At 39.1% G+C, this 25,325-nt stretch overlaps 1 protein-coding gene across 1 annotated transcript in view; it reads right to left on the bottom strand.

The window, feature by feature from the left end:
* Nucleotides 1–11,515: 11,515 nt before the first annotated feature.
* The window catches only part of LOC146424623 (neuronal acetylcholine receptor subunit alpha-7-like), a 58,552-nt gene continuing 44,742 nt past the window's right edge, over nt 11,516–25,325 (bottom strand). The window contains exons 9-10 of the mRNA XM_085042787.1: nt 17,954–18,063; nt 11,516–12,576 (exon numbers count right to left, since the gene is read on the bottom strand). Of these exons, the coding sequence (XP_084898913.1) occupies nt 12,058–12,576; nt 17,954–18,063 (629 nt within the window). The 3' untranslated portion in view covers nt 11,516–12,057. The remainder of the gene's footprint in view (nt 12,577–17,953; nt 18,064–25,325) is intronic.

Below are 25,325 nucleotides of genomic sequence, written 5' to 3'. Positions count from 1 at the left end.
AAAAGCCAAAGCTTCTAACACTCATGATTTTTTTTTTTGAATGTTTGAAAGGGAAAACCCCCTAATCACAATTCACAGTTAATCAGTGGAAGCTGTGGTATAAAGCACCATTGAGCAATGAATTCTCATTTGTCCTTTGAATATCTTCACAAAGGCATTTCGACTAGTAAATATAAAGCACGTAAGATTAAGCAAAACACTTCCTTTTTCTTTATAAATAAAGTATTTTTTGCTAAGTGTAGACAAGTGCCACACAGGATAAATATTTGGGAGTTATAACTCATGTGCTTAAAGAAGTAAGACTGCTAAGCAGTAATCACTGTTAAGAATGATGCTTAAAAACACATTACTGTGACAAACTGCAGTGTTAGCAGCCTCTTTCCAAGTGCCCCACGCTGGCCAGTGCTGCAGACAGCAAATCTGGAGAGATGTCAGAACAGGTGGGTGGGAAAAACCATCACCTCGGATCCTGCTGCCTCTGCAGGAACTGCTGGTAACACTGTGTCACCGACAGGTCACAGCTCAGAAAGGCAGCAGGAGACAATTACAGGTTGTGGAAAATTCAGCTGGTTAAGCACCTCCTTTCAGGATTTCCTCAGTTTCCCTAATCAGAAAAAAACCTCTTTTATTTGAGAAAATGTTTCTTAGAAAAATGAAGCGCATGAAGATTGAGATCAACCTGGATTCAGCTCCTTCTCTAGCTGAGCTCTTCACATTTCCTCTGTATTCCAGAAGCTACTGTTTGATAGGCCCACCAAGTGTATGGGAACAGGGAAGGGGGATCAGGCTCCTGGGGTCAAAACAAGCACTAGGCATTTTGTGGTAAAATTGTGAAAATCTCAGTGCTGGATTCAGACAAGCCAGTGGAACTATTCTCACCATGTTCAGTGAGACTAGAGGCCAACAAACACCAACCCTCTTCAACACATCAGTGTAAATCAAGGCAGGGAAATCTTTTCACTGGTCCCTCTCTATTGGGTGATCATGTAATCAGCTGTGAGATTTATGCATTTTAGGTGAGGTGAGTGTTAACATTTTCTTTCAGAAAATAAATTATGATAAGACATAAGGAATGAATAATATAAGCTGCTCACCCGAAACATGGTATTTTCCCAAGTGGAACAAAAGTTGCATATGGTTGCTATGATACCTCATCAGGAAAATTTATTTGAGCTATAGAGATGATTTTTCTAATCACTTAAGACTTCCAAATCCATTTAGAAATACTGCTTTATGTTTCCAAATAGGCATTGCAGTTAACATTGTGCACTTGATGCATAAGCAAGACCAATGCATCCACTCTCATGCCTTGTTTTTTCTCAAAAACTCTTGCCCCTGTTTGCCTATAGGAATACTATTATTGGTTTGACCATAATTCTGAAGGCATTTAATTTGTTTCTGTTTTGTAGTATGTTTGAAAGGATATAATATAAACAGCTCATTATTTTCTGCTTAGAACATGAAGGAAAGCATTGTGAATAATAATTATTAGATTGGAATATTCCCAGCTACCCTTAATCACAGAGTTAATAATTTTCATTAAATCCTTATGGTAGAAATGTTTACTACATTATAGTGAATATCTTAATTGCCCTGAGATGTATTATGGTTTTTTTTCTGTAAGAGATGTCTCTGAATATTTAGGTTATCTCCTGTGATGGCTCTGAAATAGCTGAAATGCAAAACAGAAAGTGGAAGTTACTTTTGTATTACCCTGCTATTACACAAATCTTTCAGCTGCTTGTAATCATTTGAAATCATTGTCTTAGCAGCTTGCATGTCCATCATACCCTAAGAGTTCCTTCAGCCAGTCTGCATAACAAGTGCAGGAAGATTTCAGTCTACTGCTTTCCTATTACACAAATCCTTTAATTTTTACTTTGCAGTGACTCCCTGAATGCTCCAAGTTGATTTTGGAAAGGTGAGCTGGCAAGGGGTCCATAACTTGTTGCTGAAAGTGCAAGATGAGTGTTTCTGTAAAAAACTATAAATGAGTCCCAGTGTGTTTTATGGAGGTCGAAGTACTTGAACCATTAGTTTATGTCTGTGGAAAGCAAAAGTTCTGAAGATGATTCAAAACAATGACAACATGCATTTAGATGCTGAGGTGTGAATGTAGAGACCAGACTCAAAGCTCTCAATCATCCTTCAAAAGCCCTTGAGGAAGGAAAGTAGGAGCCACATTTCCCTCCTTGTGGAATGTGCTTGTCTTTTGTATCGAGACCTCCTCCATCTCAAAGCTACTTTAGCCAAGCTGCTTGTAAGCAACAAAACCATCATCACAACAAAACCATCAATTGTTAGCAATAAAACAATCAATCACATTCATTACATCCATGCTATTGGTCAGAACTGTAGAGAAGATATGCCATTAGTGTTTCTTAGAATAGAGGAGTTCAGGAATAAATTAACTGATACTGAGAAATTAAGTGTGCCTTCAGTCAGTAAACAAAAATAACTTGACACATTTAGCCTTTTTACTAAAGAAAGATCCAACTAATTTGGCTTTGAGTGTAGACATCACAGTTTTGGGGGGTTTTTTGGTCAGTCAGTCTGTATCAGGTAGCTCTGGATCCATCCATGAGGAAGAGACCCATCCCCATCAGACCTTCACCATGGGTCCCTATGGCAGAGTCTTTCAGAGTTGCCCTCTCCATGCTAAGCAAAACCAGAGCAGCACACAAGTCCTGCACTGCAGTCAAAAAGGAAGATGTGTATTCTACTTCTGTGTATGTTGTGGATAGAAGAATTCCCTGACCAGGTGAAAAAATTATAAAATTACAGCTACCACTAGTATTCACTAGCCTTACTTCTGAGACTATTTCATAAACTCAGAGAACATCTAGAAATGATGGCTGAATGGAAAAACAGATTTAAATGCAGACGATCTCTTTTTAAACATGTGTAATTTCCCAATGGATTTTCATATCAAGAAACTTTCATCTTAACTCCTTAGAAGTTTTACAGGTCCTTGGTGATATTGGTGTTGAGCTTGGTTATGAATAAACTCTGATGTCAGACAAAGATGTTTGTCCCTATTTTGATGGGTGCAGTGTTTTGTGAGCACAGTGAACCACTGCTAAATGTTCAGTAGATGTGCCCTGTGCTTAAAAGTTTCACTGTGCAATGGATAAGTATTCCTGTGTCAGGTATCTGTCATAATTTTATATTCAGGCTCAATATAATATGGGGCTCTGAATGGGATTTCCTCCTGATGCAGAGGAAAACATTAGGAGCACACCAGGGATTCTTACTGTAAGGATGTTAATATGTTGAATTTCTGGGAAGGTACAAGAAAATATTTGCCTTCTCTCCATTAAAAGTGGTGAAGACCAAACCATTGTTGAAGACCAAACCCTGAATGGCTGTTTCTACCGCTGACCAAATTCCGTTTCCTTTGTCAATTTTTCTGTTAAAAAATTCCATGACAGACAGACTTCAGCTGGGCCTCCTGCACAACCCTGTCTCAGCTGAGAGAAACTACACAGCCTGTCTGAGAGTAAAACTGATTGTCATCTTGCTAAGAAGATGCCACTAGAAAGTGGTAGAAAACGTGATCACTGAGCAACAAAAAGCTGGAATTATTTTGTGATGGTTGGTCAGGAGATAAAAGCCAGGCTCTTTTGATGTTTCCATGGGAATGACAAAAGCCACTATATAGTATTTTTACGTAAAAATCCATTTAAAATTACACAGTTATTTCTGTCTAGCCATAAACAGTGTCTCTGTTTCCATCTTTTAACCACCATGGAAAAAAGCATGGACACATGTATGGCTGATTTTTTGCCTTATCCAGTTTTGGAAGATCAGTTGGTCTTTATGTCTGTCATGCATCCCCAGAAACTGCGGAAAAGACATTTCTCCTTACAAAAGGGTCTCCCTCTTTCTCACTGTTGAATTCTGAGAAGTTTGTAGGAATCTTTAGTGCTTTGCAGATGCTTATCATCAACCCTTAGTTTTCCATAAGCCCAAATTTTTAATTGGCCATCTTGCCCATGGTGTAAACCTGATTGCTTTTTGCTATTGACAAACTCCCTCAAATGCCAAAATATCAAAAGCTGAGACCACTTATTTTTCCCATAAAAACCATGTTATTCTTATCCTATGGAAGCAAGCATTACAAAAACACAGCTATGAATAAGAGACAAGGGATCCCATTCTGGTTTTGTGACAATGCTTTTAAAACTAGTTTTCAGAGCTCTATGGAAACCCTCAAAAAAGCTAATGCTGTTTTTTTTGAGTATGTCAGAAGAGATGGAGAACATCTATAGTAATTTTCTAAACAATCAGATTTCTTGATTGGGCCTTGTGGGCCAATGCAGCATATCCTCTGCAGCCTTGAGGAAGCCTTTTACAAGATTCACCTCAGGATAGCCATTCTAGAGGATACATGCTGAACCTTCTCAGGTTAAAGCTGATCTTTCTCAGCTTAAACTAGGAGACCTGTGCAGAGACATTAAAGAAAAGTCTGGCCCAAATTTGCTGTGTAGTCCTTTCTACGAAGGTAATTTGGAACTAGAATCTCAAACTCACACAGCTGACTGAAAATTCTGTTAGTTGAGTCTGTTCCTAAACACCTGGTTGCAATCTGCTGTTGCTCTTCAAGACAAAGACTTCTGGGCAGTGGGAAGAATGAGCTGAAGCACAGAGCTTGTGGAATGTGGTCATCAGCACCTCCACAGCTTGAGCCTTCCAGGTCACTGCACTGCATCAGTCATTGAGATAGGCTCATTCCCTTTGTCTCTCTGATCTCTCTGGAGCTATTGTTTCCCATTCTACTTTGAAGATCATGTGCTCAATGCCATTTTTCCAGGTGTGTGGTCTAGAAGGTTTCTGGCAGCAGCATTCCAATTAAGGCTGAGGACATCTTAAGATAATTAGAGAAAACTAAGTCTCTAGGTGTCCTCCTTATTACCACAAACACTACTTGCTTTACAAAAAACTCCTGCTGAGAACGTGGAACTCTGGCAGTCTTTTCTGCTGATCTTAGATCTGTTTGTGGGGAGTATGCTGGGTCACTTAATCCCAGAGCACAATCATCTTAAATTCAGCAGCAGCAGGAGTTTAGTGGAGAGATTTGCTAGTGGTAGCATACAGTGGACATGTCTTCAAAGAACACCCAAGGGACTTTAACAAACAGGGCATGTCAAATATTGTGTTTGGAGCTGACCTAGTGCTTGAGATTATGTATTCAACACAGTCCTAAACCTTCAATTTCTCCTGTTCAGCATCTTATGCACCCAGAAACCAATGTAGAAACGTCTCTTTAGTCAGTTCCACTTCTTTCTGCTCATTGTTGTGTGCCTGTGCTATATAAGGATCACATAATTTTGCAATGGAATTTTGACATTTGGTTTCACAAAATTACTGAATTGGAAACTTTCAGAACTGAAAATTTTGTGCTTCAGCTCTGACTTCCTTGTGACATCAAGGTGTCTTAGGATTCAGAGTGCTGAGAAAATGCATTATTAAAGTACTCAGGTCATATGTGGAGGTGTTCACTTTAATCACAAACAAATTTTATATTCTCAGTTCTTCTCAACACATTACATTTGGCCTGTTAATTCATTAAATACTATTAGTTGCAAAGCTGTAGAAATTAATTTATATTTAGGAACCCATAATCAGTTAACAGAAATTGTTTATCATATTAGTAGTTGGATACTGGACAAGAAGGATCTGTCATCATCACACTCTGGATAATTTAAATATGTTTCAGATGGGCAGAACTTAGCTAAGAACTTCTAAGTACATTTTAAGTATGCAGTGTTAAAACTGGCAAATAACATTTAGTTAAACACTCAGAGCTTATGGTGTCGTGGTCTAAAAAGGTCACCAAAAATCTTTCTGTTCCCTGGTTTTTATTTTCCACAGAGATTTCTATTAGGTTAAAAAAAATCCAACGACAATCCAAAACAAACCCAAACCCAAACAACAATAAAAATGAACAACCAACCAAACAAAACCACCCACAACAACAACGACAACAAAAACACACAAAAAACAAAAAAACCCCAACCAACTGAACAAAACCAAAACCAAAACAAACAACAAAACCCAACAACCAAAAAACCAAACCAACTAAACAAAAACCAGTGCCCTAAATGGAAAATCATTTGTTTGCTACAGAGTTACAGAACACGGATGCTGGTTGCTCGTGTGTCAGGATGTCTCCTTTTCATTTCCACTGCATGAAAGGAAAAAGGGATCCATCATCTGTAATTTTGGATAGTCCTCATGGCCCAGTAGACTCTATGGAGATGTAAAGATTAATTATGCATCACTCTTCCATTGACTATAAAGTGTAAAATCTTGGCTTTTGGTTAAAAATAAAGAAGAACCTTTTCTCAGAAAAATAGGCATCTGCTGGTTTTGGAGGTAGTTTTGACTTTTATCACCAGGGTTATTAAGGAGTAATTTTTCTTTATTTAATCAAACTGACAGCGCTACCCAATTAAAAATGAATTCTTAATCATATGTCTTCTAAACAGATAATAAAAACTAGTGTAAGTTTTAACCAGAATTATTTCTAACTAAAATAGTAGTTTAAAACCCCTCTAGTAGTTTAAAACCATTCTCCCTTATTCTACCACAATCTGCCTTACTATAATGCTATACTTCAAAGATACCAGAAATTAGTACCTGAAATACCATTAAGACTACTTTTTCTCCAACACAATTTCACAAAACATTACAAGAAATATTTTTTGGCTTTTTTCTTTTGATTTTTATGCTTTTTTCTCACTGAAAAAGGTATTTTCTTTTCTTTTGTTTGGCATGAAATTTCTGGGGAAAAACCCCAGTGCAATTTGTTGACAAAAATAGCTGAATGTACAGCTTTAACCTTGAGGGATGCAGACAGTTAAAGGATATTGAGATTCCTAAGCATACCTCCCCATTATTATGTTCTATCTTTGAATGTTAATAATGGATGTGCCTTGAAAGTTTTGGAATGCAGTGTCGTGTCTGAAAGCCAAGAGTGTCACAGATACGATCTTTAAATTAATTTTGATTAGAACTCACTGTACTGTGTCATGTATATGTTCCCTTTCTGTATGTTGTACAACCATGAAAATTATTTCAACAAAAATAATTTTCTATATAAGGAAATAGATACTCCTAAAGCCACAGTACCATATTCCTGTCCTTGGCCTGGAATTCAGACCCTGTTTTCTCTCATAAATGGATTTAAAAATCCAAGAAGATATAATATCTGTATGAGTTCTGAAAATCAAAAATGTTTAACATTCTCTTTTTTTTCAACATCTCTTTTTAGAGCTTGCCATCAGAATGAATGTATGGGTTTTTACTAGCATTCCCTTATTTTTTTCCTTCATTCTAATTATGTTAGCTTCTTTTTTTGTTTGTTCAGCATATTTTTTCCTTTAGTCAGACAAGTCTATCTGCTCTGTGTGACAATTGTGTTTTACTTAGGAAGGTCTTCATCAGTTTCTTCCACTTCATGAAAATCTACTGGGCCAGTGTGCTGACAGCCTGCATATCAGCTCAGTGGCTCCTGTTCACAAAGTAAATTATCTATGTGTTGAAGAACTAGTAAACTTTCTTTTCCAAAATTTTGTCTGTGGCGTGATCCAGATATTCCCAATATTAAAATAACTGTGCCATGATTAGGACTTTGATTGCTAATAATGATTATGATTATCACCATAAAGGTTTTTTTGCACTCATACTTAATCAGCTATCAATCCTGACATTTTGCTTTGTCACATGAAAAGGGGGGGGTTTAAGTGATTGAGACTACTAGATTCATTTGTATGCCAGAGATTAGCAAGGAGTGATAAATATGCCAGTGAAATATTAGGGAAACGGAATTCTCCATAATTGGATGTTAAGATTAAGCACCTTGTGAAAGCACTTGAGGCACAGCCACTCTTGCTCCCACACTGGCACAGGAGAAAAATGGCGTGAATTATTTGTATGATTCAACAGACTTGACGAGGAGCTAGAGTTAGAGATCTGAAGACCATCTGAAATGGTGGCAGGAAGCAGTTGTGATGGAGTTTAGCTTTTACAGCTGTGGTATCAAATATAAACCTAAGATGCACTTCTACTCCCGCCTGTGTAAAGCCCTTCGTATTCTCTAGCTCATTCAACAAGAAAAGGAGACTGCTTTCTGAGCATATGCTTTCTTACCTATGTTGAAACTTGGAGTTTTGTGTATTTCATGTCCTTTCTCCCTTAGTCTGTTTGTTATCAAGAAAAAAAAAAGAGACCAAGAAACCTGTATTTAGCATATAATTCCAAGCTGGATATATAATTCTGGGAAGCCTTTCTGCCAGAGGATCACTGCTGAGCCCAATCTCTTAACCCAGATGTAACCTCAGCACATGTTTTACAGAGTTCTAATTTTTTCTTCTAAATACTGCTAAGAGGAGCATCACAAAAGGGAAGGCATTTCAGCTGGTTTTGCCTCTATTTATTTCTGTGGAGATTTCACAGTGTTTGGGGATTTCACAGTATTTGACATTCTTATTGTCTAAAATCCCAGATTAGTCCTGTTCTTCATTAACTTTCTTCTGACTTATAGCATCCTCTTTTCCTAGGCACTTGGTAATTTAGAATAAAGGGTTTAGATCATGATCCTCTACTTCTTTATTATCATTAATACTGGAAAGTTAATTTTGAATGAAAGGAATATGTAGCTTTCCTGTAATACAGAAATACTTGATAATCACTGCTGTAAGTTATAAAGTTATATATAAGTTATATGTAAATTATAAGTTATAAAGCAGATAAACCAGAAAACTTGCAAGGCAAAAATGATCTAATGAGGACAAAAAAACCCATGTGGCCCTGGGTATATCTACATATTTTAAGGTAACTCATGAGTCAAAGTAAAAACTATGTTTGATTATATCTAGTGTTCTTTATGTTCAATGAATAAACCATGGCAGATCCTCATCTTCTTATGCTGAATAGCTTCCTAGCAAAAACCTACCATGCCTTCTGGAAAATAAGGTGCTCCTTGGCAAGATAAAGTGCACAAGGATCCTTACTGTTATGTTCCTGTGTTACCAGGGGATGGTGAGGTCATCACTCTTTGTGTAACATTTCTGTAAGTGCCTGGATTTTGGAAAGGATATTATACGTTAGTTTCTTGTTGCCATTTGACCTTCGTAGTCAGTTTGGGATATTTTTCTTCTTTTGGAATTAAATATACCATGATACTAACTGGTGATGCAATGAAGAGCTCTGAATCAGAATGTATCCATCTTCACAATTGTACTGTAACTCTCAGGAAAATCTTAAATTCATTTGCACTTTATTCAGCAATGTTCTCTATGTACAGTAACCATTTGTCAGTGCTGTTTTACACCAGATCATTCTACAAATTTTGTGGTGACAATGTTATTACCTTTCAAAAGGCCAAGTGATAAGTGGATAGCAAAAGGATCTCCCTCATATGTGATCTGAAAATGTAATCAGCAAGTAGTTTCAGTCCAGTGTAAAGAGTTGTAAACTGCACGCCATTGATACAATTTGAGATCGTTTCCATCCTCCTTCTGATACTAAGATGTATGCATCCAGTTAAAAATACTCTTATGCAATAACTCCTTCTTTCATGTCAGGGGACATGCTTTGTATTAGAGGCTAAGTTATTTTGACTGTGTGCTTTAACATTAGCTTTTACCTTTTGATCCTGTCACTGGAAATTACTCCCAAAAATGCTTTTCAAACTAAAATATTAGTTGTCGTTGAAGAAGTGCTCCAAAGTTCATTTAGCATCCTTGCATCACAAGTTACAGAAATAATTGGATATTTAAACTAATGGAAAAATGAAATTAGCATTTCAGCTGCTGTCCAGGAGAAGAGCCTGGTATAACTAACCCAAATTCTGCTGCTCACTGAGGTGTTTCTGTTCGGCAAAACCCCCTTGAACTGCATTTTGTACCTCGGCAAGGACAATTTTGTTAGTGGAAGCAGCAAAATGGGCAGGAGAAAGAACCAGGTATCATGGGAGTTTTCTCCTGCAAGCTTGGGAAGAGTTTACTTAGAGCACTGGTGGTCCTATGAAGAGAAAGAAGATCTCTCTGAAATATGGATAGAATTTTCAGTAGAGGCTTTTACTACCAGCCATAGTTACCACTCTGAGCTGCACCTGGAGCTGAAGTAACCACAAAAGTTATGTGAAATATAAACCACACTGTCACTGTAGTCAGGACCTTCTTAGGTTGACATCCTAATGTGCTTTTTTGAATATAACTCTAAGAAGTATGACATATCCATGACTGTGATGATATAACCTTACAGCTACAGAGGTTTTAACATTCAAAACAGTGAAGTCTGTTCAGAGTTATCACCCCCTAATAAAGGCTGTAATGGAAAAGCTCAGGCACCTTTTCCTTAAAGAAATGGTAGCATATTGCTTTGATCTGTAGAACTACCAGCTTCACCATCACCTTATAGATGGAAGTACTTTCCATTGAGTAAAAGCATGATCAGCTACTTTCTCTCCAACAGTGATGGTGGGAAGGATCCTACCAGATAGGCAAAAAGTTAATCTTTTACACTAACTGGAAGAACAGGAAGTTGAAAGTCAGCCAGAGAAGAAAATATTATTGAGTTATTTATTATTATGAAGAAAATGTTATTTTCTTATTATTATAATATAATATCTATTATATAAATATTATTATAATATTATCTTGTTATTATAATAATATATTATTATTATTATTATTATTATTATTATTATTATATTTCTTATTATTATGAAGAAAATGTTATTTTCTTCTAGTGAACATTCAGAAAAGTGCTGTTACCCCAAAGAGGAAAGCTGTCTACATCAGACAATGCTCTTTTGTAGCTCTGTTGTGGTCAGTAGGGAAAATAAAAACCTGTAACAGAGGTGTCATTCCCACCCACAGAACTGGGGGGAAGGAAGCTGCTATTCAGAATAGTGCTTTCCCCCACCTTACATTCCAGGAAGTGGCATAATTCCATTATGTTTTATTAATATAGAAACATTATATTAGAGAATATTTAGGGACAGCAAATTGATAATAAACAATGATACATTAAAGTTTAGCAAAATAAAACTAGTCTTTTATACACTCCTTTTAACAAAGCCTACTTACCACATGGAAAGGAGACTATACTAATAGAATTTTCAAAAAGTACTATTTTGGTGGTATAGATTAGATATGAAATCTGAGCCAAATTAAATCTACAGACCATTTCCTACATATTATGGAGACACAAGATTCTGCCCTAATTGCAGAGAGTTAGTCAGTATTATCTTGGCAACTGTGTTCCAAGACAGCAGAGATATTTTGAATTAAGTAGATTTTCAAGGTGACAGAAACAGTTAAGCAGTGAGACAGCTAAGAAGGCATCATTAATGATATATATAATTGTCAGCAAAGAGAAGGAATTTTCTTTCCAATGTCACAACCAATATTACTACTTAAAAGAAAAAAGAACCAAAGTGATTTTCTGGGAAAGAGGCATTTTTAACGAGTTCACTGAGAAAACATTCCAGTCACTGTGGTAGTTTGAGCTAATATGATGACGGTTTATTTTAATAAATACAATATACAGTATCATGAGACTGCGGAGATATGTCTTTCAAATCTGAGAAGTGCAAGTCACAGCCACACCAAACAATAATTATAAAACACAAACATACTGAAAACAACAAAATTATGCAAAACTTATAGTCATCAATGGTCACTTAAATTAACAATATCCAAAAGTTCACAAATTCATAGTAACACATTGATACATTGGTGTTAACTTGTAATAAATATATTGCAGTACTGTAATGTATTGAATTCTTTTCTATCACTTATCACAGGTCATGACGTAATTACATGTGGCACTAGTCTATGAAATAGGTAACAGAGTTCAATGTGTTTACTATTCAGTAACTACAATCACTAACATCAGGAATAATTATGTCCTGAAATAATTTTAATCCCCTTCTGTGTATGTTTGCACATATAAGTACACTTCTCTATTTGAGTTAAATTATCTGGTAAAATTACTGGCAATATTCACTTTTTGATTATCATGCTAATATCACCTTTGAAAACCTTATGCAAAATCCTTTGAAACAGCTTCTATAAAATTTGGAGCAGACATGAGTATTGTAAATGTGCAAATAATGGCAAAAAGGGTAAATGCCACCAGACACAATCTGTCTATGACAGCAGCTGCAAACTTCCACTCACTGCAGATCTCTTCACCTTCATCTTGCTTCCTGAAACGTGTTGCTATGAACTGGACTTCCTCCAGGATCTTCACAATCACTGGAAGAGTATCCATTAAAGCTTGCTTTTGGACAAGCTCAATATCTTCTGCTAAGGGGCAAGTCATCTTTCTGCCCTTGCTGCCCAGGTCGTTCTGGGGGCAGCAGGGGCTCTCCATGGCATGGTAGCTGTAGATGTTGTTGCCATTGCTGGACTGGTGCCCGGGAAGGACATTCACCTCCATGCTGTTGACACTCAGGTGGTGGCTGGAATAGCTGTATTTGCAAGACAGGGGCTTTATATTTTCTCCAGGTTTTTTCATTCGTAAAAACCAAGCACACCAATTCAGCAGGATGACACGGACCTGAAAGAGAGTTACCATGGTAGACATACAGGAGACTCTTTGGCATTTTTAAAGTTTTTGAAATATTTTGTGACTATTTTTGCTAGCCTGTACGGTCTCATAGAAATACTGACGGATTTCTGTGTTCTCTAGCTATCTGCTTTCAGAACTTTTTTTGAGGGTCTAGCTCTTTACCAAGGATGGCCTTTTTTTGAATCAGTCTTGAACACAGGGTTGTTCAATGCCCACTTAGCTTCTAAAGCAAAAGAGATGTAAAATCGTGCTTTACAAAATGGTTCTTGAAGACTCATCTTTATCAAACAATCCCAAATCTCTGCAATTGAGCAAATGGCACAAAATTGCCTGTATGGTTTTCAAACATTTTTCAGATTGTAAGGAAAGAGATACAGTTAAATATTTTTGGGGGCCAATATTTAGACTTTGCTAAAAAAAATCCCTAAATGACAGATTCTAGAACATTTCCTACCCCCATTTCAATTGTTTATATCTAAATAAAAGGCCTTGGTTTTTTTGAAAGCTATTTTATAATCCTCTGATGAATTCAACCACATAATACAGCAGGATTTTTTTCAAAAGAGTAAATCAATTAGATTTAGCACTATTAACTGCTGTCATTTTCCTGTGCACTGGTGCATCACAACCTGCACATAGCAGATTGTGCCTCATATGTTTCTTGTCAAGGTCATTCAGCAAGCTAACTCCAGAAAGTGCATCCAGAATTTTTTCCAATGAACTGATCTTCAAATGCTTTGCCTGAAATCTGAGCCTGCTAGAATTCCTATTGGTAACACTGTTAACAGCAAAAGGCAGGAAAAACACTGTGGAATCAGCAACATCTTACGTGAAGAGCAGAAGACTAAATCAGTAAAATCTTGTAATTATAATGTCATCCAGGTGTTACACATACAAAACGGACATTTGCAATGTGCTTGTGAGGGACTCTCCATGCAGACAGGCCTCTGATGAATTTATCATCCTGGTTGCAAGCCAAATGACATCAAGGGGAGAACAAACATGGGCTCTGGTCTCCCTTCTGAGCCTTGGTCCAGGACTCCCTCTATAATCCTGCTCCTGTTACTTTGGCCATGTTTGACTTAGGATCATACTTTGCCTCCAAAGCTGTTTTAAATGCAGGAAAAGTTGATTCCTGTGTTTGCAGCATACAGATATAGGAATGGGGAAATTACAGCTAAGCACTTTGAGTTGCTGCTGTAATGACAAGCATAATTTCAGAAAGGAGGAAGCATTAATAACCACAGTTAGGAATAATAATAATAATAATAATAATAATAATAATAATAATAACTAATAATAATAATAGCAAAAACCAATTACCAGTGAAAGGCAGTTACACAATTTTTAAATTCAGCAGTGTCAACTCTTCTAGGTCACAGCCTTGTGCTGTTTTCTGCAAGCCATTCTGCTTATCTCCCATGAATGAATCTTTTGTTCTTGGCTGTCATGGTTTTAACTGGAATAGAGTTGATTGTTTTTTCGTAGTAGCTGGTACAGTGTGGTGTTTTAGATTCAGTGTGATAATAATGTTGATAAAACATGGATGGTTTAGTTGTTGGAAAGTAGTGCTTACCCCTAAATCAAGGACTTTTCAGTTTCCTGTGCTCTGCCAGTGAGCAGGTGCACACAATGCCATGAGGAAGCATGGCTAGGACAGCTGACCTGAACTAGCCAAAGGGATAAACTGTAAGGAGTTGCTTGGGGGCTGTCAATTGCTGCTCAAAAACAGGCTGTGCATCAGTCAGCAGGTGGTGAGCAATTGTATTGTGCATCACTTGTTTCACTTGCATTTTATTACTCTCTCTTCCTTCCTTGCTGTTATAATTATTTTAATTATTGTTATTCATTACAATTAATATTATTCCTATTATTATATTGTATTCTGTTTCAATTATTAAACTGTTCTTCTCTCAACCCACAAAGTATTGAAGTTTTTTTCTGATTCTCATCCTCACGAGGGAAGAGAGGCAGGATGTGAGCAAGTGGCTGTCTGGTACTTAGGTGCCAGCTGGGTAAACTACAACAGTCCTGAAAGACTGTTTTCACATTATTCATATTATTTTGCTTTAAATATTTCATTATTTCCTCCATAGTCACCACAAACACATAGTAGCCTATAGTGTTGCAGCCTAAAAAACTGAGCCTGCGTTTAATTGAACTTACTTAATTACAATGTATTCAGACTGTTCATGGACACAAAATGGGACTGCATGGAACAAAATAAAGGTCTTAATTGCTGGTAATGTATCAACAGTGTCAGTTCCAAGGGGAAGAAGGAAATTAATTCTCCAGGACTGTGAAATTCCAAAATACCAAGTCAGACAAACCTTCTTATTAGAAAATGTTAATATTACTGCCTTAAATCTGGAAGGAGATGTGAGGTGAAAAAGCACGCTTATACAGGAATGCTGCTTTTTGTTTCAAGAAAGAGTTTTTGCTCCTCAGGGAAATCGCATTTATAGCTACAGCCAAACCCATTTCCAACAGAAAAATAAATACCCAGAAGACAGTAACACAGCTTTTAATTAGCTGGGATTTTCAAATGCCCTATTTCCTTGAAAACACAGACACTCAGGCATCAATCTGTTCTTGTCATACCAATAAATTCAAGAGACAGCTGCAGCATACAGGTTTTTGGAAAGCAGCCTGAGTATGATCATATGAATCTATATGCTCACCTGCATTGTCATATATGGGTTTCTATGAAGGAAGTACAAAGGTTACAGCTGTCTTCAGAGGTCAACAGCCTAACCCTGCTGTGAGCCTCTCCTAACTATAATGCAGCTGTTCTGCTCCCATCACAGCCACATGCCCAGCCCAGTCCAGGGCAGAGAGTCTCCACGTAAAGCTCTCTTAATAGGGGCATCTGCCCCTGAGCAAAACTGTGCATGTCCAGGTTTGAAGCATATTAAAACAGAAGCCTGAAAACATAACAAATCTGATTTAGGCACAGCAGAGAGACAGAGTTCTCTAGCCTTTTCCCACAAAACCTCTTCTTCCCTCAATGCTTAGTCTCTCCATATCTCTTTCCTATGGAACAGTCTTAGCTGTCAGTAGAGAAAGGTCAGTTGAGTTGTAGTCCATGCCTAATGTTATCCACTCCCAAACAGCTCCTTAGCTGGGCCTTCTTTAGTGTTCCTTTCCATGCTAGCTCAGCAGACATTATCAAAAGTGTCAATCAGCCAGCAGCTCTCACTTCTCAACTGAGTAGCCAGCAAATGCCCTGGCTGGACACCTTGGATTTAAACTCCTCTCTTGGCAAAAGCTGGTTTGTAAGTCATCAAAGATTAATAAAAAGGAAGGCACAATTCTAAGCAGTGGAACAGGGAAAGTGAACACCTACAGAGAGGATAAACACTAACAGGCACTCTCCTCCCTCTTCTGTTGCAAAGTGCAAGCACAGACCCCTTGAGAGACCGGCGGGGAAAATAAACTGCTCAACTGCAAATAGTTTAGAAAGCAGGTGTTTAGGCAGTGTATCCAGTCAAATCTTCTGGGTCTGTAGAAGCTCCTACACAAGAACAATGGTCCAATGCCTCCCCCTGCAACTGACTCCAGCAGACAAACCCATTTAAGCAGGAGGTGAGAACAATCCTGTAACAATATCCAATTAATCAAGGTTAGAGTTTGCAATAGACTGATGTCAGGCTCGAACAAGAAGAGGACATTGTGGGAACTAAGTGGATAGAAAGGGCAGCTGCAGGCACTGGAAGTGCAGAAAACAAATTTCATGCAAAAAAAGTCCTTCTTTCGTAAGTTATTTCTTCACTTCAGATTTCTTTTTTTTACTGAGCAAAAGTCATTCAAGGTGTCCCTGCAAGAAACACCTGACATAGGTGGACAGGCAAAATTAAAACAAAATAAGAGAGACTGACATGAATTCTAGCAAATGAGCCTTGCCTGTGTCTTGCAGAGGAAAAATGCCTACTTTTGTGGGTCAGGCTCTTCCCTACATACTTGACATTCACATTTTTCCTCTTGAGATCCCTCAGTCCTGTCAGCTTGTCTGGTCTACAGCTTTTACAGTCTATCATTTGCACTTCCCAGTAATGCTTTCCACAGTTTTTGCTTCCTGATGGCATGTTTTGTAATGTATTCCAGTTCAGCTGTCAGGCCACTAAACAATGTTCCTCCTGAGTGAGAATTTGTTGCACACTGTGTTTCCAGCCAAGAAAACAAGAGATTGGTAGAGAGCAAGAGCTGGCTTGCAGGGCCTGTGAGCAGGTCTAACATGAGCCATTGTATCCGGGCTCCTCAAAAAGCTGACAAAGCAATAAAACTGGGTTTGTTACACTGCTGCAGACTCTATCCATGTAGACACCTGAAGACTGTTTCCCCAGATTTGCGGCCTCAGGTTTTGCTTACATTCTGATTCATCCAGAAGTCACATTCTCTGCTGCCTTGAAAGTATAAGGTTTTTAAAACTTACAGCACTTTGGGAAATAATTGTAAGCATGCTCAATTTTTATTGGACTTTAAAAAAATTGCATTGAAGCTGCAGTTTATTTTAAGAGAGGAATTAGAAATCAGTTCTGAACTTGGGCTGACATTGGTAACCATGTGATATTCAATTATCCAGCATGTCAGGATAATAGTGGAGCATGACAAACGTGAACAGGATACCAGAGGACATTGTACAACCAGACTCCTGTGAAAACAGGGTGGTAGATAGTTGACTGTGACTATTTGTATCTGCTTCTGCTTTTGTTCTTTTTCATTTCGTAAACACAAAGCATACCTTGCCAATTCTAAAATCTATTAGGAAAAGGAGAAAGGGGAAAAAAGCATAATTTTCTTTTAACTTGAAAACCTAAAGGAAACATTCCGTTTGAAAGCCAGCTGGTGCAGACCTTATTGGGCTGACAAAGCCTGCTGCCGTAGAGAAAACAAGGTCCACACGTTAATGCACTGGGAATGGATCAGATGGCAGCAGACAAACTGTCCAGTAGAGACTAGTGTTTGTTTAGCACATTGTGCCACTACTGGTGTCTGCTGGATAAGAAATCAAAGGTACTGCCCACAGCATTAGCACTTGCAAAGTGGGTGCTGAGTGATTACTTCCTCATGACTCAACCACTCCATCATAAGGTTAAAAAAAAAGGCCAAGTAGGAGGAACTATCTTAATGGAGAATAAGACAGACTGTTTTTAATGGAAAAGCAAATTTAGTATGCTTTTTCTTTCCCTTCAGTTGCAAACCTAAGTGTCAACTATGCTGTTTGTAACTGGCTCTTCAGATTAACGGAGCACAGCTTTTGCCTCTCACCTATAACAATTGTCCTGTAGCTTGTAGACAATTTTCTTTTCTTTCAGTAGTAACCTACTGACTGTAGTAGTAACTGTTTATGACCAAAGTTGCTTACCCATTTGGGCATCTTTCCTGCTTGGGGGTCATGATGGTGAAACTGCAGAACCAACACTGTTACCACCACAGACAGACCAACGATGACCATGATGCTAGCGAAATACTGAGCTGCAAACAAAAGGAGGACTTGGTTAAGATGGGGGGAATACAAAGACCAAATATTATTCCTTTGCCATTCCTGGAGATCTACATTTGAGAAGTATTGTATCACATCTGAACACCCTCTTCTCTCGTCTGCCGCACTGGAGCATTTCAGGTTTTCACTAAACCTGCTCAGCTCCCTCCTCTCCCATGAGGGAAGGGCTAGAACAAATAAAATGCGAAAACTGGTTTTTGTCCCCTGAAAGGAGTGTAGGCAGAGTAAGAAGAGCTTTGTGCCTGCTGCCAGGACAGTGAGAAGTTGAGCTGACAACATCTGCTGAACACCAACATTCCCAGTCCTGGGCCTCCTGTGGTACAGCAGCAGTGCTGGAGGAAGATGCTGTCCTCATGGAGCCTCTAGATGCCTGCAAAAAGTGTCACCAGTTGCCCACCTTTGCCCCACTTCTGCTCACAGGTGGTTAGGTATATTTCTCATTATTCTTCTTAGCCCTCAAGACCACTTCTTCTGGTTCCTAAGAAAGCACACTATAGCCTTTTTGAATGCTAAATTTACATCTGCTGTGCAGGAAAGAAATCAAGATCTTGAAAGTCAGAACTGAGGCTTGAAGCCATATCTCCTAAGTGGCAGTACAGCTTCCTCATGCCAGGAGTGAGGTTGATGCACTGGAGTGTAAAGCAGAATTACCCACGGGGTAACAACATTTGAAGGTTTCAGTGGCAAAATACCAGGGAGCATTACTGTTGGCTGACATGATGGTGCAGTGTGGGAGAGCACACCACACCACCCCACACTGCAGCCTCTTATGACCCCCAGCCCTCCCTCCTGCAGCTTGAAGGAAAAGTTAAAAATTCAATCAAATCTTCAAAGCAAGTATTATTTTGTCTGTGTTTCTTAATACCACATCCCACTGATTCAGGAGCAAAAAGTTTGCTCATAATAATGAAGTTCTAAGGCCTTCCTGAAAACAATGCTGCAAATGCTTCAAGAAGTAGGTATGGCTTTTCATGACAAAATGAATTACATATCTAGATTTAGAAGAATAATCCCAGAGGTATGGTGAATTTAAAGGACTATGTTGCACTTATTCAAAGACAGAAGAGTCAACATGCAGGCAGAAGCAGGGCAAACCAGTTTTCAAGGAAGCTGTTACATGCCCCATGTAACAGAAACACAGCAGTGTTGATATTGTTAGTTTAATTACTGCCATGGGTCACTGAATTAAACTCTGTGCATTTTGATGCCAGCAGACTTCAAAGGTCTGGAGTGGTCCATATAAAATGGCTTTAGCTAAGATTTTTCACATATCTTTGGAAAATCAGTCACCTGGTTAAACTTGGAAACAACCTCATAATATCTGACTCAAGATCCTAGCCATTGACTAGCAGAGGAATTGCCATGCCCAGGATGTTTTATGCTGCATACCCAGGAACTGAGGTCAGGAAACTGCTGTGTAGACCTGCTAGTAAAGGGAAAACAGTTCTCTCAGGAGCACACTGGAAACCATAGGGGAACTAGTGGCCCATAAAAAAAGATATTTTATGGTTTTACCTGGTGATCGACAAGGAAAAGACTGGGTGTGTGTCATCTGGATTTTCAGGGGGTGGAGTGGGGTGCTCCCATTCAAGGTACACTGAAGTCTTCAGTTAGAAAATAAGGATGGAGGACACAGGGCATGGTACTTGAGCCCTCTGTGTTAGTTTGATGTGTACAAGATATCTGTGAAATCTGGAAGGTAGAATTATGTCCCCCAGGTAGGTGTAGGTGCTGGAAATTGTCTAGTACTCATTTCAGGGAGGGAAAGTTGAAAAGCCCTGGAAATGCACAGACCTGTACTAAGACTGGATTTTGCCAGTCCTGCAGAGCCAACAGTGGAAGCGGAGGAAAAAGATAGCAACGACCAGCACAGCTTCTAGTGTTTCACATCTCTAGTTGGAGATATGATGAAGGCTGTTGCCTCCTTTTCTGTGACAGGACAAGGTACTAATAGCCATTGCTCACAAAGGAACTGCTGGATCATGTGCCCATGCATCTCTTTGATTGGAAACATGACCGTCCTTGCAATCTAGAACCAGGCAGGGATGGCCAAGACCCTGGGTCTAGACTCAGTGACCATTCCTCTGTAAGGGAACAGGAGGCCCCAGAACTCACTGGGTATGTCTACAAGGCAAAACATTCCTGGCTCTGAAATTATGTCCTTGCTTACTCAGCATTTTCTGATCTTTCCTTCCAGGATTTAATCCTACATCCTCTCTTTCCCGGCAGCAGAAAAACATAGTCTTCCTGCAGCAGGAGAACTGGTGAGGAAAACTCCTATGCTGTCCTCCATGCCCCTCCCTAAAAGCATAGCTTAATCTTCCAGTCTGCTCATTTCTGCTCCTGACAGTCTTTTGCCCTCACACTAGGAAGGTCAAACTCATCACTTGGTGACAGCTACAAGGGCTGCTGTCCCTGCTCACCTCTAGCATCCCCTGTGATTATGACCATGACTTGGCCTTCTCCAGCAACCCTCTGTGCAGAGAAACCTTTCTGCTGAAAGGATCAAGCTACAATGTTCATGAATAACACCTCCCTTGGAGTCACAGGACTGCAATCTTCAGTCACTCTACCCTGGCCCCAGACTACCCCAATTTAGCAAAGTCTATTTCTGGGTCTCCACTGATTTTGCTGAACGCAGAAATAGGATGCTCTACTGTGAGGCTGGACATGCGGGAGACAAGTAATGAGCTTAGGTCTCCCAAGCAACAGCTTTGGCCTAGCCACCAGACCTTTTCTGTCAGTATTTTAGGAACCATCCTAAATCCTACAGCATATATCCATTAAGAGCTTTGAAGCCGCAGCTCTCACAAAGTCCTAGCCCCATGTGTGTCTGTTGGCAGAAGTAAATTCAAATCTGATTTTACAAAGAAGCTCAGCCCCTTTCATTTAAATTGCAGGAGGAGAATGCTTAGCAACTCTCACTAAACATCTCCCTGTGTCCTACTTGTAACTCCTAGTTACTGACTCAGTTTGCAGCCTTTAACAATTGCCTTCACCTTGGGAAGTGTCAGGAACAGCAATCCTAGACTGGGGTGCATTTGAAAGACCAGGGACCTGGTTGCTGTAAATTCAGCTGCTCTGAGGCACAGCTCAGAAGTGACTGACACATTCTGGAGGGTAAGCAGTTCATTTTTGCTCTGCCCTGGGTAGCTGCCACAGGCCAGGAAAATGGACCAGAAGACCTGTGTGTGGAGCCCCTCAATATCCCTGACTTACACAGCAACATTCCTCAGGGATACCAAGATCCATGCTCCTCACTTTTAAGTGCTGTTCATGGATTTTAAAACCTGCATGATGCTTTCTTTGGCAGAGGTGTGTGAACATAAAAGCTGTTTTGGATGCTTGACTGATCTGCAAGTAGTATGAAATATTTGCTCTTACACAATTGATTTTCTTCCCTTTCTTTACCAGAGGCATGATGTAACATACTATCTGGACAGCAGTTTTAACATCTAGGAGTTGTTATCCTCTATCCCAGCACAATCAGAAGACAATCGGGTGCTGTTGTCATAACAAATATGGATCTAATAAATCCACAGATAGTCATAAGGTCTTCTAAAAAGTCAGTGAGGAGAGCTACTTGTTCTTGCTGGCATACTCTGACATCAGCTACATCAAAATTATGGCAATGATTTGCAATTCATCATTTGAAGAGCATTCAGTACCATTTTTGGATGTCTTGTGCCATTATCTGATGTTAGAGAAGCACCTTAGGATTATTTTAGAGATGTTTTGGAAGACAAATGTTTGGAAGACAAGATGTTTTGCTGAAGTGGAACTGAATAAACTTCAGACTGATTGGAAACAGGGTAAATAAAACAGGATCCCTAGGAGGAGCAAGAAGATTCCAGATGGATGCTTTGCCTTGATTTTGTCACTGAGTAGTGATTTGATATCATATCATCATATTTTGTCAGCAGTTATCAGGTTATCCATATTTGTTAACATAGTCAATCATACGGAAGGCAGAGCATCTCTACTGGGACCAGCTACAGTCTTGTTGTTCCTGTGAAATATTAGAGGAAGGAGGAAAGTGTTGTGCTCAGGTATTCACATTGGTCAGGTTGGATGCTGGATGCCTCCCACTGGTGTTCAGGTTTCCATTCTATCTTTTCAGAAGATATCAGGATTTGCATGTGAAATGATGAACTGGGTTAGAGCCACTCTAAGTCAGGTAATTTCAGTCTTTCAGGGCTGAATGCCTTGTGCTTCTTGTGAGCTCAGAATGAGGTATTCACTGATCTTCCTTCTGCAAATTGTCCAGGTTAATGAACTGAACCCTGTAGATGTTGCTGAAAACCTCAGACACCAGCAGAGGGGCTTCCAACCACCCTTCTTCTATTCTCCTAAGGTAGGGACCAGGCCTGGTGCTAGGCAGATGTGTGGCAGTCTACAAAGGGCAATGACAGAATTACTCAGAGACCAAGAAAATCAAAAGATGGAGGAGAAAGTCTCTTTCTGAGTTACTGTTGTACACAGACAGCAAAGAAATACAGAAGAGGACATACAATCACGGTACTTGTGTTTTGAAACCCTTCACCTCTCATATGCTTTTGAATAATAGAAGTGAGAGTTTGAAAAGTAAAACTGTCCAATTTTTTTTTGTTTCATTGGTTGTTTTTTCTTTAAAGAAAGGTTGTTTTTTCTGTAAAGGTTTTGGGAAAAGCATCACTGATCATGGGGTACAAAACTGTAAGGAGTGCGGTGAATAAGAATTTGTTTAATGAAAGAGATTGAGCAGGGTCCTGATTCTAACAAGGTACCATGTAGGACTGTGACAGCATAGGGAGAAAAAGCACTCCAAAAACTCAAAAAGGGACAGAGTAAAGTGAGGTGGCATCAGCTGAGAACATACAGGAAGATGACAAAAAATATAATAGGAGATTAATCTAACTTTCTCTCTCTGGTCAAAACTAATGCCTTATGTTCATAACTGACAAGAATCTGTAACTCCTAAAGGTGACAAAGTACCAGATTGCTTCCTGTCCTCGTTATTTGAAGTCTCATTTGCTGTATGACTAAATGCAAGAATTCATGCTAAGCATCTGCTGCAAAAGTTCTTATTTGCAGTGTAGAATGTTGGCTTACTGCAATAGCATAGCCATGGTAAGGAATGGCAAGGAGGGGACACAGCTGGAGCCTTAAGCATTGAGCAAGTGTTGGGTTTTTAAAAAAGCAAGTAGAGGAGCTCAGCAAAATAAGACAGAGAGAAATGCAGTTTTGCTTACTGGAGATGGAGATAACTTCATATTTATTTTGCATTATTTGATATGTCTCATGGATGTTAATTATAGAAAATGACAGTTCCTCATATTCATGAGCAACTTGTTTCCCTTTCAAACATTGTCCACATACCAATTTCCTGATGTTCCACACTTTCTGCTATAAATTCCTTTTAAAGCAAAATACAGACTCTTGATCCAAAATCAATGATGTTATTTTGGAGAGAGCTGGCAGAAAACAAGGATTTGCAGCACTTTAGAATTACTTTGGCATGGAAAACAATCAGAAACTATTAACCACTTCTTTTGTGCAAGGGGAAACCTTGAATTGCAAAGTGTAAAATGTGCTTATGGAAGGAACAAATCATCTGACTGGCCTGAGACGTCCGAACATCTAATTTCAAGATTTGGCTTTTGGGCAAAAGCCAGCCTTATCTGCTTTGACAAAGTACTTTCAAAGTTATACTTCCTCAGAGCACTGGCAAGGATGGACAGACAGCTGCTAAATCAGAGCTTGTTGCAGCTTTATTCTAAAGCTGAAGGAGTCCAGACATGGGTGCTGCTGGCTGTTTTCCTGGGCAGCTGTGCTTTCTGTGCCATGGGGGGCCTGAATGCAAAACCTGCAGTGCTGTAGATCAATACAAGTTCAAGGAGCTGTGCGAAGTTTTCAAAGCAGGCATTTTAGGGCCTGTCTCTGCATAGTGACACTCTGCTTTCACACTGGTGGGACTGCAGCATAGTAAACCAGAGGTGAATGCAAGATGGATGTGAGTGGGTGAAGTAAGTTACACATAGCCTGTGTCTCACTGCAGAATGGAACAAGAGGTGAATCCATGGCTTACTAGGGTTGGGGACTGGTGTTTTCTGAAAAACACAGCATCTGGTGCTGGAAGAACACAGGATCACAGCAGCAGAAAGGAAGCGCAGACAGCTACAAACTTTCCAATACAATGTGGCCACAAATGTTTTTGCCCCTCTGGAGGTGATATTGCAGGCAGGTGGAAAGAATAGTAAGGAAGATGTGCTGGTTAGGCTCCTGACTGGCTTGACCTCAGTTTTCCAGAGCAATGGCTTTTGGCCATGTCTAACTTTAACGTGGGCTGTGGATTGATCCGTCTTTCTAAAAAACTAGCTGATTTTGGTATGAACTAAATATTACATTACGAGATTAATTTTTTTAAGTCTGTGAGCCCAAACTAGCAGCTTATCCTGAGATATTATTGAAGGCATTCCTAGAGCAGTGCATGATAAATTTAATTCTGGTCACTGCTTTATTTGGTACCACTGGATGTGGGACCATATGACCACCAACTGCGTAATCTTAAGGAGGCTTCAGTCAAAGGATAGTAACGAAGGGGAAGAGTTACAGTTAGGAATCTGTATTGACTTCGGGGCATTTGTTCCTTGGTGACTTCTTAATGCATGATTTCCTAGTCTTAATTACAAGGTTGCTTTTGGATAGAAAACAGAGTTTAATGAAACAGATCAGGGATATGAAGACTTTAAAGGAATTCAGGCGTATGTCTATCGCCTAAGGAAGGAGCTCATCCTTTCTTCAGAGAAGGCCATATAACCACTACCAAAACCAGATCTGATGGTCCAGTCTTATTTACACAGAATCATAGAATCGTTTGGGTTTGAAAATACCTCTATTATCATTGAGTTCAACTGTTCACCTAACATAGATCTTTTTTAAGAGGAAATAGTCCATGCTGAGAGCTAAATACCCCAAATGGAGTTCTCAGATTAATTACCTAGGCCTTTAATTTCAAAAGGCAGAGCTTGAGCTTTCACATAAACGCTAATTAAAATAATATTTGTTAATAATAGTATTTTGTGGCTAGCACAGGTTTTTCCCATGAGAAGTTTTCTTGTGTTTTGTAAATAAAGATAAAGTTTGGATGTTATTGGAACAGTGTCCCAGAACTTTGGCAGTGCAGGCCTGGCCAATCAGGCCTGGGGGAAGGCTTCTGACTGACCAATCTGGGTGACTTTTGAGAACTCTATAT

The sequence above is a fragment of the Lichenostomus cassidix genome, chromosome Z, assembly GCF_008360975.1.
Source record: "Lichenostomus cassidix isolate B80296 chromosome Z, HeHo_3.0, whole genome shotgun sequence".
NCBI classification, from domain to species: domain Eukaryota; kingdom Metazoa; phylum Chordata; class Aves; order Passeriformes; family Meliphagidae; genus Lichenostomus; species Lichenostomus cassidix.
Note: the sequence above shows the minus strand (reverse complement) of the source record. Positions and strands in the feature narration are given on the sequence as shown.